Genomic DNA, 17,114 nt, shown 5'->3' with positions numbered 1-17,114 from the left:
GTACAATAAAGATAATCAATGATACCGCTTTGACATACATGGCTTATCAATGGTAAAGTACTGTGTTATTGTCAACATCCTAGTCACAGAGAAGCTCGATGTCTCTGACCTTGGTAAATTCTCCAAGCACTGAACAGTTTTTATTGATCACTTAATATCACCTGAGTTCTGTCCATTAATGTGTACCCTCGTTCCCTACCTATTCCACTTATTATCCGCTCTATAACCAGCTATTGCTGTTAGAATGTGTCCCCTGCAGAAACTAGGTCTTTACACAGCAGGATCCTACAAATCAACATCAGTGGGTCGCCACACAGGTTTTAAAGATACAGTGATGCCTAATATCTCTCCACGTGACATCTGCAAGAACAGAAGTAAAGACTAGGTACAGATATCTGCTACAGATTGTCAGTTCTTCCAATGTGCTAGCATGGGAAGCAAATGGACATGCTGAAAGAAGAGTGCGTCCTTTTGTCTTTATGATAGAGATCTCATATAGTAACACGTCATCCTTTTATCTTTTGATTTAATGTAGAAATTTCTTAACTTGTTACACTATATTCTCCAAGACATACTCCTTTTGCAAGCATGTAATAAAATTAAAGTTGCTACTTCCCTATTATTTGTTAAAATCCTTACTTTTTGTTTGTTAGCTTGTACTGGCTTCGTTTTATGCTGTACTTAATTAAGCTGGCCTGCATAAATCACTAGGAGGGTCAGCCTTGAAATTTCAAGCCAGATTCAGAAACTGGAGTATTTTGAGTCACTAGAGGGCATAGCAGTACCAAACCAATTTCTGGTTTTCCCTTAATAGTTTGATTCTGTATGAGAAAAGAGTAATTTAATCCAAAATTATTTGTAGTCTAAATTTATCTTTAATTTGGGTAATAATAAATGCATGTCATTGGTAAGTGAAGAACAGAAGAAAAATAAAGCTTGCTTAGCAGAGATGTCAGTTCTCCTTATATTTTCTGTGACTTCTTCAGTACTTCTTTCATCCAAAAGAAGTCTCCATCCAGCTACTTTTGTAAAAAGATACAGTATCATTCCAGAGTAACAGAGCTGGCTACTCCCTGTGTCTCACACGAGATGTAGACAGACTGTTGAATCAGGAGGTGACTAGGCAGAAAATCTGTAGAGCACAATATTTCTTCATAGGGCTTTCCTGATCCTCTAGGTGCTAGTCTCCTGTAATGCTGACATTTTAGGAGGAAAACTTGTATCATTGTAGTTTTTCTTTTAGAGCTGTCCAAAGATTCAATTGTGCTGTTAATTCTTTTGACGCCAGACATTGCAGACAGCAGGATTTAGAACTGTGCTTGTTGTAATGGTGGAGCATGTAAACCTTCTCATTTGGAACTCCTGCCCTCAGACTGGACTTCTTGTATCCCATTTCCTCTTGAATCCCATTTTCATCCTCTCCCTTATGTCTTTGTTGCTCTTTTCTTTTGTTCTTGGCTCATTGAATTAATTACTTGCAATCTGCTTTTCACAAATCTAAACGATATTGTTTGGAAGGACTTAGTCCTACAAAAATAGCTTGAAATAACGCTTTAAAGGTATTTTTCTTCCTGTGTGTCTGCATGTCACTCCAGTGTGCTGTCTGAAATTATATGACAGGAGAAATTGTTCTTTTAGAAAATAATATTGTGTTAGATATTGTAACTGAAGAGAATCTTGTGAGTGAGAAAAAGATTGGGAGTTACTGTCAAGCTCCCACAACTCCTCCTGTGTGCTGTTTATTAGATCCTCCAAAGCATCTCTGGCACAGTGCAGTCCCCACAGTATTTGTGCCCTTCTTTAGCAATCAGAAAATTTTGGGTAGGTTACAGTAATGCAATTATTTCAGCCACAGTGCCAGCCTCCTTACTACTCCTTGTGCTAGAGAAGAATTATTCCTTCATCAATGCATTGATGAAGGAATAATTCTTCTCTAGCACAAGCTTCTTGTATTTTTCAGTGAGAGAAGCTGAAAATGCTGAGTGGTTCTTATTTACCTTTGTGGCTAAACAGCAGCACTCAGCATTAACTGTAGAGCAGTCGTTAGCTGTTCTCCAGGAGGCACTGCTGCATCTCCAGTTTGTTCAGCAGAAGTTCACACCTCCTTTACAAACACTGCAACTGTGTTTGCTACAGCTAATTAGTAATGCTTGTGAAAAATAGTGCATGCCCCACGCTCAGGAGTCCTTTTGAAAGGAACAAATCTTTATGTACCATTTCTGATTTATGTGACCATTTTATACATATATAGAACACTTGATTTATCAGAAAAGCTGCTTCATCAGGATCTCTCTAAGGTGGTTGCCATGGCTGCTGCTCAGTGTCATTCAGGTAGCATTCACAGAGCTTCCATCCTTTGTGTGTTTCAGTCCTCCAGCCAGAAACATCATTCAGTCCCTGTTTGGTGAGGATGTACACTTTACTAGACACATCAGCAGCATTTTGTGGTTTTCTGTCCTTCTGTGAAGTATTTATTTCACCATTTATTGCATTTAATTATCCCTTTTATCTTCTCTCTATAGCCCTGGCCAGAGAACTGTAGATGACTTAGAATTTATATATGAAGAACTTCTCCACATTAAGGCCTTATCTCACCTTTCTACCACGGTAAGTAATTTTAAAAATTGTAACTCATCACCTAAAGGGAGGCTCAATTTTTACTTCTGGTTTGACTTCTGACTTTATTAAAATCAGAAGAGCTTTATTAAAGCTGGAGAGCCTGTAACCATTTTCATTTATACTTTCCATGCAAAGAATTTATTCCATCTGTGAGAATCACCCAAGCACTGTGCAGGTGTAGGTTGTCTATTTGACATCAGATATAATTCTCTTCAAGTATTTCTGCACAGCCTCTCACTTGGCACAGGTGCCGCTATCTGGGTCCCTGTCCTTGTGTAAATGAAGGCACTGGTACTAATGAATTTTGCAGCATTGATTTCTGTAGGGAGTCTTGGCTTGAACCAGTTAGGAGGAGGAATTATACCAGTTAGGTGGAGGAAGATGCGCTGTGCAGTGCTTGCTGGTTGGAGTTTGCCATTAAGTGAAAAAAATCTCATCAGACACTTTCTCCCTGAAGTGGTCAAGAACAGCACAGAGAATCAAGGATAAATGGAATGGACAAGAGAATGCATCTGTTTAAAGTCTCATCATACGCTGTGCAGACAACTGAAACAAGCTAAATAGCACTTTAATTGGTAGCAATAAGATGTGGATGCTTTCAGAAAAAGGAAACCAGTCGGAAAGTAGATCCATATTTCACAATACCTTCTTCAGAATCTCTTATTTTCAGTTGTTCTCAGCTTGGACAGATGCAGCTAATTATGAAGCTGCCTTACAGAAAGGTAGTACTCCATGCAAACATAAAAACCTGAGCTATGTTTGTCAAAAAAGAGTAGGCATTCAGAGTTGGTATCTGAATTACATTGGTGTTAAGGAAACTTCCCAGTTTGACCATTTGTGAGACTCTGGCAGTCACACTCCCAGCACCAGAGGCTGTCACTGCTGGGGCTGGAGGCCCTGCACAGGGGGCAGCTCCAGTGACCTGGCAGGTCCTGCAGGACTCCTGCACATCCCCCACTCACACAAGCAGACCAGGTTTCCTCACTGCTTCCACCCCAGGTTTCCCATAGAAGAGCCTTGTATGTCTTGCTCCATAAAACAGTTTATTCACAGTGCTGTAACACAGAAACAGCTCAAGCTGGTGCCTCTGAGGAGGGATCTCCAATAAAGAAACCCCTGGGCTTTTATCCCCTCACCATCCAAGCATTCACAAGTCTCACTCTTCTTCCTGTGTCCTGTGCTCCTGCTGTGTTCCCAGTGTGCCTTCACGTGGCTGGTGCCACTTGTGCTGTTTGCTAGGAAGAGGGTTGGCAGTCCATGGCCTCTTGTCTCTCTGGGCTCCCACACAGAGCTCAGTCTGCAGACAAACTGCAGCTTGCAAACCAAGGTACCTGCACTAGATGTATTCCTCAACATCCAAAAGCCTTAAAAATCCCTGGGATTTACAGAAAAGAGTAATTAAAGAAAGACTACTGTAAGATCCAGAAATGACCCTTTAAAAGTTAAACAAAAGAAACTACCCAGGATAAACAGATATTGAGATGGAGTGAAGAAAATTCTCAATACATAACCCAGAACAAAAAAATTTGAAATAAAAACTATTTTTAGCTCAGAAGAAAATCAGACTTGAGGTCAAATACCACAGCAAGTACCATATGGAGCAAGTATGGAAAGTGATACAAACTGCAAAAAATACTTGGCATTTTGAAGTACAGATGATTCCATGTTTTTAGTAAGAATATGGAAATGCCAGCTTATTACGTGCATCATGAACTAAAGAAGAAGGCAGAAACTAAGACTAGCTTAGAGGAAATCTTCAGAGGAACAACAGATAGCATTGCTTCTATGAACTAGAAGATTAATGACCAATCAACTTGAAAGGAAATTAAATGTTTAATTTAAGCAAGGCATAATTCCTAAAGTAATAAGTTTTCTTGATATGCCACAAGCAATAGAAAGTAAAATGGATAAAGCTCAAGTCTCATGGTGGTGAACTAATTCCTGCTAGAGAAGCCTGTGAAGTTAATGTACAAATGAAGAAGAATTATATAACACTGTGTTAAAAACAAGTCAAATCTTGGGCTTCATCAAGTGAATTCATTCACAGCAAAGACCAGTGACTGAATCAACTGAGAAGACATCTGAGGACATAAATGGACAGAAAGGCTCTCTGCTGTGTGCAGAACAGTGCTAATGGGGTTGTACTTTCTGGCCTTATGAAAGTATCATTGCCTTTGAGCAGAAGTTATAAAGGAGTTTGGTGAGTTAAGTGTTACAGAAATTGCAGGCCTCTGAGTTTGTTTACTGGTCAGTGTACTTTAAGAACCCTCTATTTATCTCTCTTTTTCTCCAGGCTTCAAAAAGGGGGTGCTTTCCCCTGATTGTCAGGAAGGAGTTCTAAGAGAGGTGGCTGATGTGATATGTTTATCCTTGGTGCCTGAGCACCAAGGTTGGGTGGGTGCCTTTAAGTACATCACTGCCCAAATTTTTCCACCCATCTTAGGAGATGCCATCAGAGTCTCATTTGGATTGTGTCCAGAATTTGAGAGTTCCTTTCCAAGTCTTTCTTCATGGCCTAATTTTTTTTTTTTTTATTTAAACAAGCCATACAGTGGTGTGAAAATACTACTAGTAAATAGATGTTGAGGCCAGCTTTTGATCTGTATTTAGCATGATTAAGTTACATGGTAGTACCTCTGAAAAATGGCTTGTCACCAGCTGACATGCTCCAAATAAGCAAAGGGAAACATAAAACACAGAAGAACTCAGGATCATACAAGATTCCTAGTGCTACTGCTATTTTGTGGCAGAACACAGTGTTTAGAGTGGCAAAAAGCAGTTGTAAGCAGTGTCTCACCAGAGACAAGTGCCCAGTCAGCCAGAGCTGATCACACCGAGGGCAACACAACCTCAGCAGGAGGCTGGCTGACACCAAGGGCAGTGTCGTGTTCCTGGAAGAGGTACTGAGCTGGATGCTTTGCCTGGGGAGCTGTCAGGCAGAGAGGGGACTCAGCAAGTCCAGATGGCTGTGCCTCACAGCTTGACACAGCAGAAGCACAGACTTACCTCAGTCTCAACCAGATTCCTCAGGAGAGAACAGGAATATTTCCCTGCAGTAATTGACAATCTCTAGCTATCTTCTGTAACAGATTTACTACTACCATTTGAAACTTCCTGTCTTGTTAATCATGGATGGTCATTCACATGTGTGCGTACAAAGAAAGATGTGGAGACCCATATCTTAAAGATGCCCTTGTCTGAGCCATTTGGAGCCAGGAATTGTAGCTCTGTAAAGCCAATCAATAGGAATTAGGAGATCAAGTGAAGCAGACCAACAACTGATCAATGATGCAGTGGGAAGGAAAGTACAACGGGGCTATGTTATGTGACCTCATCACCAGGAGGAATGAGATACATATAATAACTATAATTTCTCTTTCTATTTTAAGGTAAAACGGGAATTAGCAGGTGTCCTCATTTTTGAGTCACATCCCAAAGCAGGAACAGTCTGTAAGTAAATGGAATCCTGTCAGATCTCTTTCTTACCTGTGCTATGAATATATAAATTCCTAATGTTTAAATGACAAGAGCAAAACTTGGATGCATTCTTCAAACTTGATTGTCACTTCATGTTTAAAACCTAGGGTAATAAGTGATAGCTTAGTCTGTTATCAAATGCAGGGACAATAACAAAATTAATTCTGTTTCCTTGGCTGAGTGTATGTATCGCTTACAATTTGGGTGTGTTTTTATCTAGAATTTTTTATTTGACCAATCTCTATTTAAAATGTATTTTAATATAATCCTGTATTTAAAAAAAATCTTCCTTCACAAAACAAAGGATTTAAAATGGTAGATTACTCAGGCATGTTAATACGGAGACATTTTAGCAAATGAATATTAACTTTACAGTCACTAGAGAACTGGGTTAGAACATGGTGCTACTAGTGGGATCCAACCTGTGTGCTAATAGTAATTGATTACCTGACATATTGATAAAGTAGTTATTGGAGCTGTCATAGAAAAGAAAAGCAACTTTCACATTAGTGTTATAACATAACTATATGGGTATGAATTGTTTTTCTAAATTCTGAAGGCAATTGCTTTTAAAATCATAGTATGTCCTTTTATAAGGTAGACATTTATATGACTGTAGAGTTACCTTGAATTTTATTGGGTGAAGAATCTGGCCCATTTATATTTTGAATAATTATATTCTAACCATAAAATCTTTTCTCTCTTGTAGTATTTAATCAGGGAGAAGAAGGTACTTCTTGGTACATTATCCTAAAGGGATCAGTAAACGTAGTCATTTATGGCAAGGTATTTTTTTCAGAAGCTATTTTGTATGATTGTTATTATTGAAATTGTAAGAGTAAACTTTGAAGGAATACAGTTTAATTTAGAGTGAAATTGCTTTGTCTGACAAAACAAATAGATTGTAATTTTATTAAGAAATGATCCAGTGGTTTTACTGATTATACTTCCAGTAGATTGCTCTATAATTTTGGGATATATTACTCAGTTTCTGACTAATCCATCAGAGTTACATCAGTATCTTTAGGACAAAGTAATTTGCTGGAATTTGGTGGATTGCCAGACTTCTCTCTCATGGGGATTTTGCCCCATCCCTTTACCACCGTGTTGTCATGCATTTGGATGACTAACTCTTCTCATGCATGTCAGACAAAAGTACTGCTTTGTGACTGGTGGTTCTCAGGTTGGTTGAAGCTCTTCCAGATTTATGCCAGCTATTCATTTTACTTAAGCCGTAGACCAAAAAGCATCTTTATGAAATTTCCTGTTTATGAGAGAGATTTTTCAAAGCTAAAAAGATATTGGTACACAGGAATCCCTTGAATCTTAAACCCCACTCCTCACTGATTTGTCATTCAGTGACTGAGAATCCTCCATTTGAAAACAAAGCATTTCACCAAAATCTAGCACAAGGGCTCTAGTGTTAAGTCTGTTCCTCAGTAACACATATTTAGCCATGTTTTTTACATCACTGGGTGGGCCAGATCCTCTCTTACTGTGAATTGGAGGAAACAGAGCACTGCTGATGTACAACAGCTGGAGATATGCTCTATGTTAATTCTGCAAACTTGATTTTATTTTTTAGGGCCTCTCTAAATAAAAAACAGAATAGTCAACAGCTTTCTGTCTTCAGCAGGCTGAGAAGAGACAAGTCCTTCAAGCTGAATGCAATTTCAGGGAACAAGCTGATTCTTTTCTGTTCTTGCCTCTCTTTAGTAATAGTAATAACCAGCTATCAAGTATTGTTTCCTAGTCATTATTTTGGCTGTTGATTTCCTGCCAAATAGATTTATTTTGGTGTTTGATTGTGAAGTCCAGTGTTTGTACAAGGACTTTCAATAGAATCCAGAGTAATGATGGGTTTCTGCATGTAAATGTTTTGCTCTGTGCAGGGTGTGGTATGTACTCTACACGAAGGAGATGATTTTGGCAAGTTAGCACTTGTGAATGATGCTCCCAGAGCAGCATCCATTGTTCTGCGGGAAGACAACTGCCACTTCCTGAGAGTAGATAAGGAGGACTTCAACAGGATCCTTAGGGTAAGAGTGGGAGGGCAGCCCTCAGTGTCATATCAGAACTTGCAAGTTTTTCTAGAGGCTATCATTTCTATGAATATATTAATATTGATAGCCTTGTTTGTAGTGTGCCTAATCGTGGAACAGAGATGAGACAGTCTAGAAGGTCACATAAAGAATATGTTCATCACCTTTCCTCTCTCAGCTCCCAGCTCAGACATGAAAATATGACCAAATGGAATCTTGTCTCTCACATTCTATAATCTAGCATTTGCCCTGCTCAGCTTTTCCTCATGCTGTTCAGGATTTCTTAGTGATATTCTGTCCAAATATAAAAAAAAACCAAGATCACCCCTTCTCCCACATAGGTCAGTGTCAGATACATTAAATTCAAGAGTTTCAGGGCAGAATCAAGTGGCAAATGGCAGAAGTTACAGATGCCTTTATCAGAGAACTCTAGAAAGATACTCCCAGACTAATTTGACAGTTATTCATTTTGGAGTAAATGTGTTCCCAAGTCCAACTGAAATTCTGTAAATTCAGGCTATTTTGTGGTCGTTCATAGTAGAGGAAGTCAAAACTAGCATTGTCCTGTATTTTAACCGGTATATGCCCAGTATTGCAGCAATAAAACCAGTCCAGAAAGGGTATTCCACTATAAAAATGACTTGTGGTTGCTGTACAAAAGGGAATGAGAATCCCTTTGGGAGTAAGGCTGGGTTGGCTGTGGAGACTTAAAACTGATTAAGCTTTGGTCTATAATTCAAAGAAGATCCAAGTCCATGGTCTTACTAATTTTTACCTGTGTTTTTTGAATGCACATTATACTTAACTTTTTTCTTTTTCTACTCTGAGTGAGTTGGTAGTAGAAAATGAACAATTCACTGAGCTAAGACTTTCTATTCTTAAATGCTAATTTCTTCTTTTTATTATTATTTTATTTTAGAGAAAAGTCTGATTGTAGAAAATAGTATTTGCATATAAGTGGGGTATACAGCAAGTTGGGGAGAGGCTGTTTTCCAGCAAACTTTTTTTTTAATTTTGACATCTCTGTAAAATGGAAATTTTTAATATAGTTCTTGCTCTAATCTCTCCCACAGTTCTCTGTTTCTTGCCTCGGTGCCAGTGCTTCCTTCTTAATTCTGCCTGTGAGAAAAACAGAATAAAGACAGATAAATACAGAGGGAAAGAACCAACACAAGTATTTTGTGTTTGAAAGTCATGCAGTTTGTTAAGAGTAACTAATCAGGCAAATCAAGTACAGTCACATTTATTAAAAATAACTTGTCTTGCAGGATGTGGAAGCAAATACAGTAAGACTCAAAGAACATGACCAAGATGTCTTGGTGTTGGAGAAGATCCCAGCAGGAAACAGAATTTCTAATCAAGGAAATTCACAGCCGCAGCACAAGTATGTTTTCATTCAGTAGTGCAAATGTCAGACAATTACTAACCTTTTTAAATGGTACTATTATCCAAAGAATAGCATATTCCCTTTTGGTGGAAGACTGCAGTGCATATAAAGGTTTTCTTTTTTTAGTCATCAGCACATGTCCCATAATCAGTAATATATCCATTTCTAGCAGCACACCAGCTCTGTGTCTTTGCACAGTAATTCCCTGAAGATCTCAGTGTAAATACTTACCACAAGAAACAGCTTCCAAATAGACTAAGCATGGAGATTGATGAAACCCTCTTAATCTGAGTTACTGTGTAAGAGATGGGAGGAAAATACATTGTTTTATTGTTAAGTACAGGTATCTTTATTTTGTATTTTGAGCTCTAGATGCTAAGAAGAGTTTGCTATGCACAATTTATATACAATACAAAGATCTCATGCAACGAAAGTTGCGGAGCTTATCTTACAGAATAGTTTACCACTGTAATAGCAATATTAACTATATTTTCCTTTCTTACTGAAAGGGAAAAAGTACAATTCTGTTTGGATACCACTGTGATAAGAGTAGAGTGAGGCTATTATCATTCTGAACCTTGGTAAAACCCCTAAAGGCTTTGTAAATGTGTTTGCAAATGGATGCACAATTTTCTTCTGAAGCATTCAAACAATTTCAACAAGTTTTGAATCCTTTACCCCAAACCTCACTTTCTCTTAAAAAAGAGCCAATTTATTGCGCAATACTTTGGGTACAGTTTTTTTCTCATCTGGGATTTTGTATACTTATTTTAACCTCATGACTGAATGCAAAGATTTATAAAGATCTGTGAAGGTTGCATGAGCCATTCCTTGCATTTTATATACACATTTCACATTTTTCAGGAACTTCTATTTTTTCTATTTTCTATTCACTTGATTTATTAAAACATCCAGAAAAACAATCTATGCTACCAGGTAACTGTGTACTCTTACAGAAGTTTTTCTTTGCCCAAATGAGGGGAACTTGACCATAGCCAGTGGATTGGCATCAGCAACTGCAATGCACAGCAACTTGGTCATAGGTTTAAATTCTTTTTGTTGGGTCTGACACATTTTTCATGCTTCCAAAAGTGAAAGTTCCATTTGAACATTTTGAAACACTGCCTTCCTTTCAAACTCTTTGCACCAGTGTTACTTGTATTATTTAACATTTTCTTTTTCAGAATTTGATAAAAATAGCCAGAGATATTTATGGGTAAGTTAGGCCTTACATACCAGGAATATTTTCAGGTAAAGTTCAGAATTTCATTTCTGTAAATATTTTACTCATTTGGTCAGGTTTTGGGTACTATAAATGTGCCAGCAAGGGAGCTTTTGCTCATAAGTATGACCAATAGACATAAGTTACCCAAAAGCGACGTTACCCTGAAGGTTCACTGTCTGCTTTTCACCAGTTGGATTCTTTGATAATACTTTGTTGGCAGTGTCTTTATGTTTAAAGTCTTCAAAGTGAGTTCACTGGGTCTGAGGACAATGTTTCTTCCCTTAGAAAATAGAGTAAGTGGCTACATTTATGTTTGAGACACTAAACCAAAATTACCAGTTTCTTGATTTCCAGAAATCAAGTGTTACTGGAATGTTTTATTGGAGTGTTCAGTACTTTTGAAAATGACTGCTCAAAAGAGGAGCTTATCAGGCACCTTTTCTCAGGAAAGAACTAATTTTCTCATCTTGGCCTTGGGAGAATCTTCATTTTGGGAGCAGTTCCTTTGGTTACAGTTTGGATTCCACTGCCTTCTCTACAGAGGAGACAGAGCTCCTACCCAGCTCCCTGAGCTGAGCTTTCGCTCAGTGCAAGTTTCACTTGGGAGGACTGGCTCTGAAGTTATCACTTATCTAACTCTTTATGGGTGATCACACTCATGCAGCATGAATTCAGCAGCCCTGCAAGTCACTTCACTGTTCATTTCCACTTTCATATTCAGAGTACAGCAACCTGTGATTTCTCTGCTTCACTCACTTAGATACTTGGTTAGTATCTCTGTGAGAATGTGCACTGGCTTAACAAGTGTTTGTGTTCTTGGGACATCAATACAGTTCTTCCAAAGAGGTTGGCAGGTAAAAGAACTGTGACGGTCAGTGCTCAAAGTGAGGAGGAGCTCCCAGGAGCTCAGCTCCACCACTTATTTCTCAGCAGGAGCAGAGTATCTTCACTTCTCAGGGTTTTTTTCTTTCTTTTTTTTCTTTTATTTTTTTTAAGTTTCATACTTTATCAGTTGAATTCCCAAAAAAAAAAAAAAAAGAAAAAAAAAGCAAAGATTGAAAGAATGAAGGGAAATATAAAGAAATCTGATCCATGAGAAAAGAGAAAAAAAAGATGACAGGACAAGTTTTCCAATATCATATGATATTCTGTGGGTACTTAAAATCTTGCCAGTGTTTTTGCATGAAGCAGAAAAACCTGGCTGTTGCACTAGTTCTCTCACCTCACTAAACTAATTGCAGGAAATGGTACAATTCTCAGTTTATCTACTTGAAATACTTCAGCTATGCAAGGCATTGCACAAATTTGAGGATACGGTGTGCTATTTCATTATCTGCCCCCACCTTCCCAGACCAACCTGTGTCAGGGATGCTGAAGGAAATTGTTTCCTTGCTCTGACACTGATACACACTAGTTCTTATTTCAGGCTCATAGTGAGTCTGAAACTGTTAAGACCATAGTTAAGACCTTTTTATGACTGCAAGTTGCTGTTGTTACTGACATATGTATTCTCACTGGAGGAGCATTTCTGCTTGTACTTCTCTGAGTTTGGACCATTGCAGCTCTGCTGATAGTGGTGTGATTGTGGCGGTGTTGTACTGAAGTACTTGTGTGGGGAGGGGGCTGTCTCTCATCCCTGGGCAGGGTGGAGAATGTTACTGCTAAGGTTTACGGGGGGAAGCCAGCAAAGATTGTGAGGGGTTTTGCCCTAAGCACACAGAGATTCTGGTCAGAGCAGGAGCTTGGCACACAGCAGCACAGCAGTCCCGATCTTCGTGCTGGTACACAATTATTTCTTGATTAGCTCTTTTGGCTGTGAGATGCTAACTGCTCCTTTCCCTCCCTCAGGTATATTGTGATGTCAGGAACCCCAGAGAAAATTTTAGAGCACTTTCTAGAAACTATGCGCCTTGAAGCAACTTTAAATGAAGCAACAGGTACCTACAGAAGCTGTGTTACTATTGCCCTATAAGGTGGATTTGCTGTGGGAACACTGCTTTGAAAAGCCCCTGTAGTGGTGTTTTTTCTCAGAAGAACTGTCTGCTGCTCTAAAACAACCCCAAGAGAGTTAAGGAAATCCAGAATTAAAAATAGGAATCCACTTTTCCAAGCCTGCTCTATTGTGTTTGTCCTTTAAGGTCATAGCAGAACAGCAAAATCTTCCAAGGTGCCAGACCAGCACTTATGACTTTAATTAGGCACAACCATAAGGCCTGGACAGAGCACCCCATTAGTAATGGTACCCCTTGTTCTGGAGGTCACTGTGAAATAGCTTGATACCTCCAGACATTACATTGTGCTAATATAAGTATTCTCAAATCTTCACATCACATTTAAAATATCACAATTTAAATTTTGTGTTTGTGATATTTTCCTATATGCAGGGAAAAAAGAATTGTTACTCAATGGAGAACTTGGCACAGAATGAACTGAGTCCCAAGAATGCAGGTTGCTGCATCTACACTTAATGGGCTGCTTTTCATTAATGTAAAGAGAACAGAGAATTTACATCTAGGGATATAGATATTTGCAGACTTACAATTTAGTAAGTACTTTAATTTTTGAAGAATCAGGCACAAAAAATCCTCATAATTCCCATAAAGTAATGCACAGACCTACATATTAAACTACGTAACATTGCTTTTGCAAGTTCTTTTTGCACTATAGATGTCTGCTAAGTACATATTCAAAAGTGTTCTTAAATCCAGTTAATCTGTGATTGACCTCACGGTATTGGAGAAACATCTATAGTGGTGCATAAATGGTGGAATTAGTGAAAAATTACAGAAATCCTTTTAAAGTGTATGTTTCCGTTACTTTAAAGACAGAAATAAAAGGGATCCTTTTCGTACCTGTTTACTAGAATTGCAAGCAGAGTATTCTCCTTCAGGCTTGCGGCCATATAATCACAAGTTTGCCATCTGCAGTATGCGTGCATTATATATTTTTCAAAACAAATTATTTTTTAAATATTTTAAAGTTTTTTGTCAAAATATCTAGTGACAAGATTGTACCTATATCCCAATACAATATAATGTGTCACAATTCGTAAATTAGTTTTAGGATATAGGATCACAGAATGCTGGAAAACAGAATTTTTTGTTTATGCATTCCTTTAATTTAAGAGTATTTAAAAACCAATTTGCTCTGGGTATTACATTGAAAAAGTGCTGCCCTTCCAGAGGTGAATTTTGTCAACTGAGAGATGCTTTCATATGGGAAGTGGAAGCAATGACGTAATATTATATTGCACAGTTGTGTTTGTATTTCTTCTGCCATTCCTTACAATGTTTGTAAATGTTTCTGTTATCTCAGAAGTTGCACTGTAGAAATAATACCCTGGGGTATTGTGTTCACTGTTTCTCAGTGATTCCATATAAGCCTGCCAAACTCATTCTGGCCTCTGCAGCCAGGCTTTATAAATCCTTCTCGTTGTAACAAATACAAAGATAAGGCAAACTGGGATCCAGCACTACCACAGGTCATTTTAGCAGAAAAAATACTGTGCTGGGTTTTGCCAGAGAAAATGTCAGTCATATTGTTCATATACATTTTAATGTAAATGTAGCAGCTGTGGTACCTTTGAATCAAAATAAACCCAGAAATTTGACTGTCCATTTACCTCTTTTAGGCATTCTACTCAGTGCTAGGAAATCAGCAAAGAATGAAATTATTTGCCTTTTCCTGTGTGGGATATGCTAAGTGTGCTGCCTGGTATTGTAACTCCTAAAGCCAAATGTTACAGCTCTTTTTAGGTACCCAGGTGTGAAAGGCCAAATTCTTCCTTGCATAGAACTCCACACTTGTAGAGAAATATATCCAAATATTTCACTTCAGCACAGATGTGGGGCTTTTTGCTGTCCCAGATTTCTCTTTGACCCCGGGCAAATACCTGTTAACAATAAAATTAATGCAATAAAATTGATGCAGACAAGACTAAAAGATTAATATTTTAGATCATATTTGTTCCTTACCCTTTTTTGTATCTAATGCCTACAAAGAAAGTGCAAAAAGACCACTTTATTATATGCAGAGGGCTAATAAGATCATTCACGTGAAAGAAATCTCATCCTTGACAATCCCCTAGCTGTTTGCAGAGGTCTAATTGACTATATTATTTCTCTTTTTTTCACAGATTCTGTTTTAAATGATTTTATTATGATGCACTGTGTTTTTATGCCAAATAGTCAGCTCTGCCCAGCCTTGATGGCACAATATCCTTTTTTAAGAGAAAAGTTGCTTTAGCCATTATAGCTGTCAGTGAAGAAAGTGAAGATTCCCTCTGTCAGGAAGTACATCATGTCCCATGGAGGCTGTGCCTTGTGAGTAGATTCTCAGTGTCTGACCAGCAGCTGTGCATACCTCAACAACTCTGAAATGGATAGTGTATTACCCATGATGAGATGCAGTACAGACCATGAAAACTCTCTATTTCCTGTGCTGATTGCTGTTCCAAGGGAAATAAATGTACTGTCTCTCCACCAAACAAGTGAACTTACATAAAAATTTGGGTTACTCTTCCTGTATCCTCCCTGTCTTTTTTGGGTTTTGCTGAACTACAGCATCTACATTTTAAATGGGACAGTTATGGCTTAGTGATTTCAGTGGTCCACTGTACAGATTGCAAACTGAACTGCCTCTAGCAAGAGGCTGCCTGAACTTGCAGTGGGTAAGTAGTTCCTAGGCACTGTCATAATTGTTATGAAAAAGTAGTAATAATCTGTAATAATAGTCCATAGCCTATGCAAACAAACTGTAAGAAACTTAAATTGGATGTGAATATTAGGAGATGAAATCTTAATAGTGGAGAGCATTGAGAGCTGAGGATGATTCTTGTCCTCTCTGCATGTTTCACAGGAGTCTGTGAAATGTCCATCTGTCACTTACTGGCAGATTGTTTAGTTTGAGGAGCTGTTGGACCTAGAGAGTTTTCCTTGTGCACAGTGACTTGAAGCTATCAAGTGACTGGGAACATTAAATAAACATATAATGTTTTCTGTTTTATAGAATTTTGACAGGGGTATAATAACTTCAGCTCCCTATTTATTTGTTTTGAATCGCAATGGTGTGAAAGTGCTTTCCTTCAAGCTCAGTGGGGCGAGTGACATCTGGGAAAGCTCACCTCCTGAAACCACAAAATAGAGCATTGTGTCCTTGTCTGGCAAGCTTGAGAATCTATTTGTGTTACTCCTAGCGAGGAGAGTAATTGTTTTGAAAACCTTTGGACCCATGAAACTGGTCTGTAGAAGATTGTTCGCACACCTGAAACAAACACATTTCCAAAATCACATTGTTTTGGATATCAAAAGTATTATGAAATGCTGTTGCTGACAGCATTCAGAGAGGAAAAAAGGACAACACTTTTAATGTTTAGGGTTTTTTGTCCTGATTCACTTAGCTCGTATTATTCAGTCAGTCCATTTGAGATTTAGGCTTCTCTTTCCACAGTTATAATTGAATACCTCTATCCAGCAACTGGGAAAATCAGACCCATAAGTAAAATGTCCCTCATTCTTTAGAGGGGAAAAGCTTTTATGGTAATCAAAGTTAAGGATAATCGCACTTAAGGATAAATAGTTGTGATGAAATCTGTTCTGGAGAGGATGCTAAGACCATGGTCTTCAGTGGGTCATGGCAAGCATCGTGTTAATTCTTTTCAGAGAGGAGCTGGAAGTAACTGGTATCCTACTGCTTTAGTGTTAGCTTTCCTGGAGCTGAATTATTATTTATTTGGTTCATTCTGAATATGGAAAAGCTAACTGTGCTTTGTTGATTGTACCATTGAAATTTATTGTTAGAGTTGAAAGGTTCCTAACAAAGCTCATCTTTTTGGAGCAAAATCATGCTACAAAAGTGTTCGCCAGTGCTGTGAGACTAAGGAGAGATTAGTTATGCTCAATGAGGAAATTAAAACAGAAAAAGAAGAAAAGTTGATTCAGTCAGTGACTTTTTACTTCAGCTCCCAATTTTGAATCAAAACAAGTCTATTTTCCTACACCCACTTAGGATACTATTTTAGCTGGCAGCATGCAAGTATGAGTAGAGCTTGACCACTGAAGTGCTTTCAAGCATAGTACAGAGTATAAATTATTTGGGTTTTCACTTCTTTTACAGCAGTCATTTGTAAGTTATTTTAATCCTGAACAGAATGGACAGATGCACCATTTTGTCCAAGTAACATTACTGCTTGCTGTGGATTCCATGCCTATTCTGTCCTGTCCTTCTGCACACCGTCTTTTTCAGTCATTATAGAATAGATCCTGCAATATGAAAAAAAAAAACCAAATTTCTGTTTTATAGGGAAGCAAAGCTTCCCTGTCCTGGATCAGATATAAGTCCTGTGTGTTGGATCAAGGCCCCTTTT

General features: G+C 38.2%; 1 protein-coding gene across 3 annotated transcripts in view; it reads left to right on the top strand.

Moving 5' to 3' along the window:
* RAPGEF4 (Rap guanine nucleotide exchange factor 4) overlaps nucleotides 1–17,114 on the top strand; it is a 141,819-nt gene that overhangs the window by 91,776 nt on the left and 32,929 nt on the right. For all 3 annotated transcript variants that reach the window (XM_005484068.4, XM_005484069.4, XM_014265054.3), the window contains 7 exons: nucleotides 2,523–2,607; nucleotides 6,009–6,069; nucleotides 6,806–6,882; nucleotides 7,989–8,135; nucleotides 9,407–9,522; nucleotides 12,599–12,687; nucleotides 14,886–14,964. In XM_005484068.4, coding sequence (XP_005484125.2) covers nucleotides 2,523–2,607; nucleotides 6,009–6,069; nucleotides 6,806–6,882; nucleotides 7,989–8,135; nucleotides 9,407–9,522; nucleotides 12,599–12,687; nucleotides 14,886–14,964 — 654 coding nt within the window. The remainder of the gene's footprint in view (nucleotides 1–2,522; nucleotides 2,608–6,008; nucleotides 6,070–6,805; nucleotides 6,883–7,988; nucleotides 8,136–9,406; nucleotides 9,523–12,598; nucleotides 12,688–14,885; nucleotides 14,965–17,114) is intronic.

Source organism: Zonotrichia albicollis, chromosome 10 (genome assembly GCF_047830755.1).
Source record: "Zonotrichia albicollis isolate bZonAlb1 chromosome 10, bZonAlb1.hap1, whole genome shotgun sequence".
Lineage (NCBI taxonomy): Eukaryota > Metazoa > Chordata > Aves > Passeriformes > Passerellidae > Zonotrichia > Zonotrichia albicollis.
This window is presented reverse-complemented; position numbering and strand designations above follow the sequence as displayed.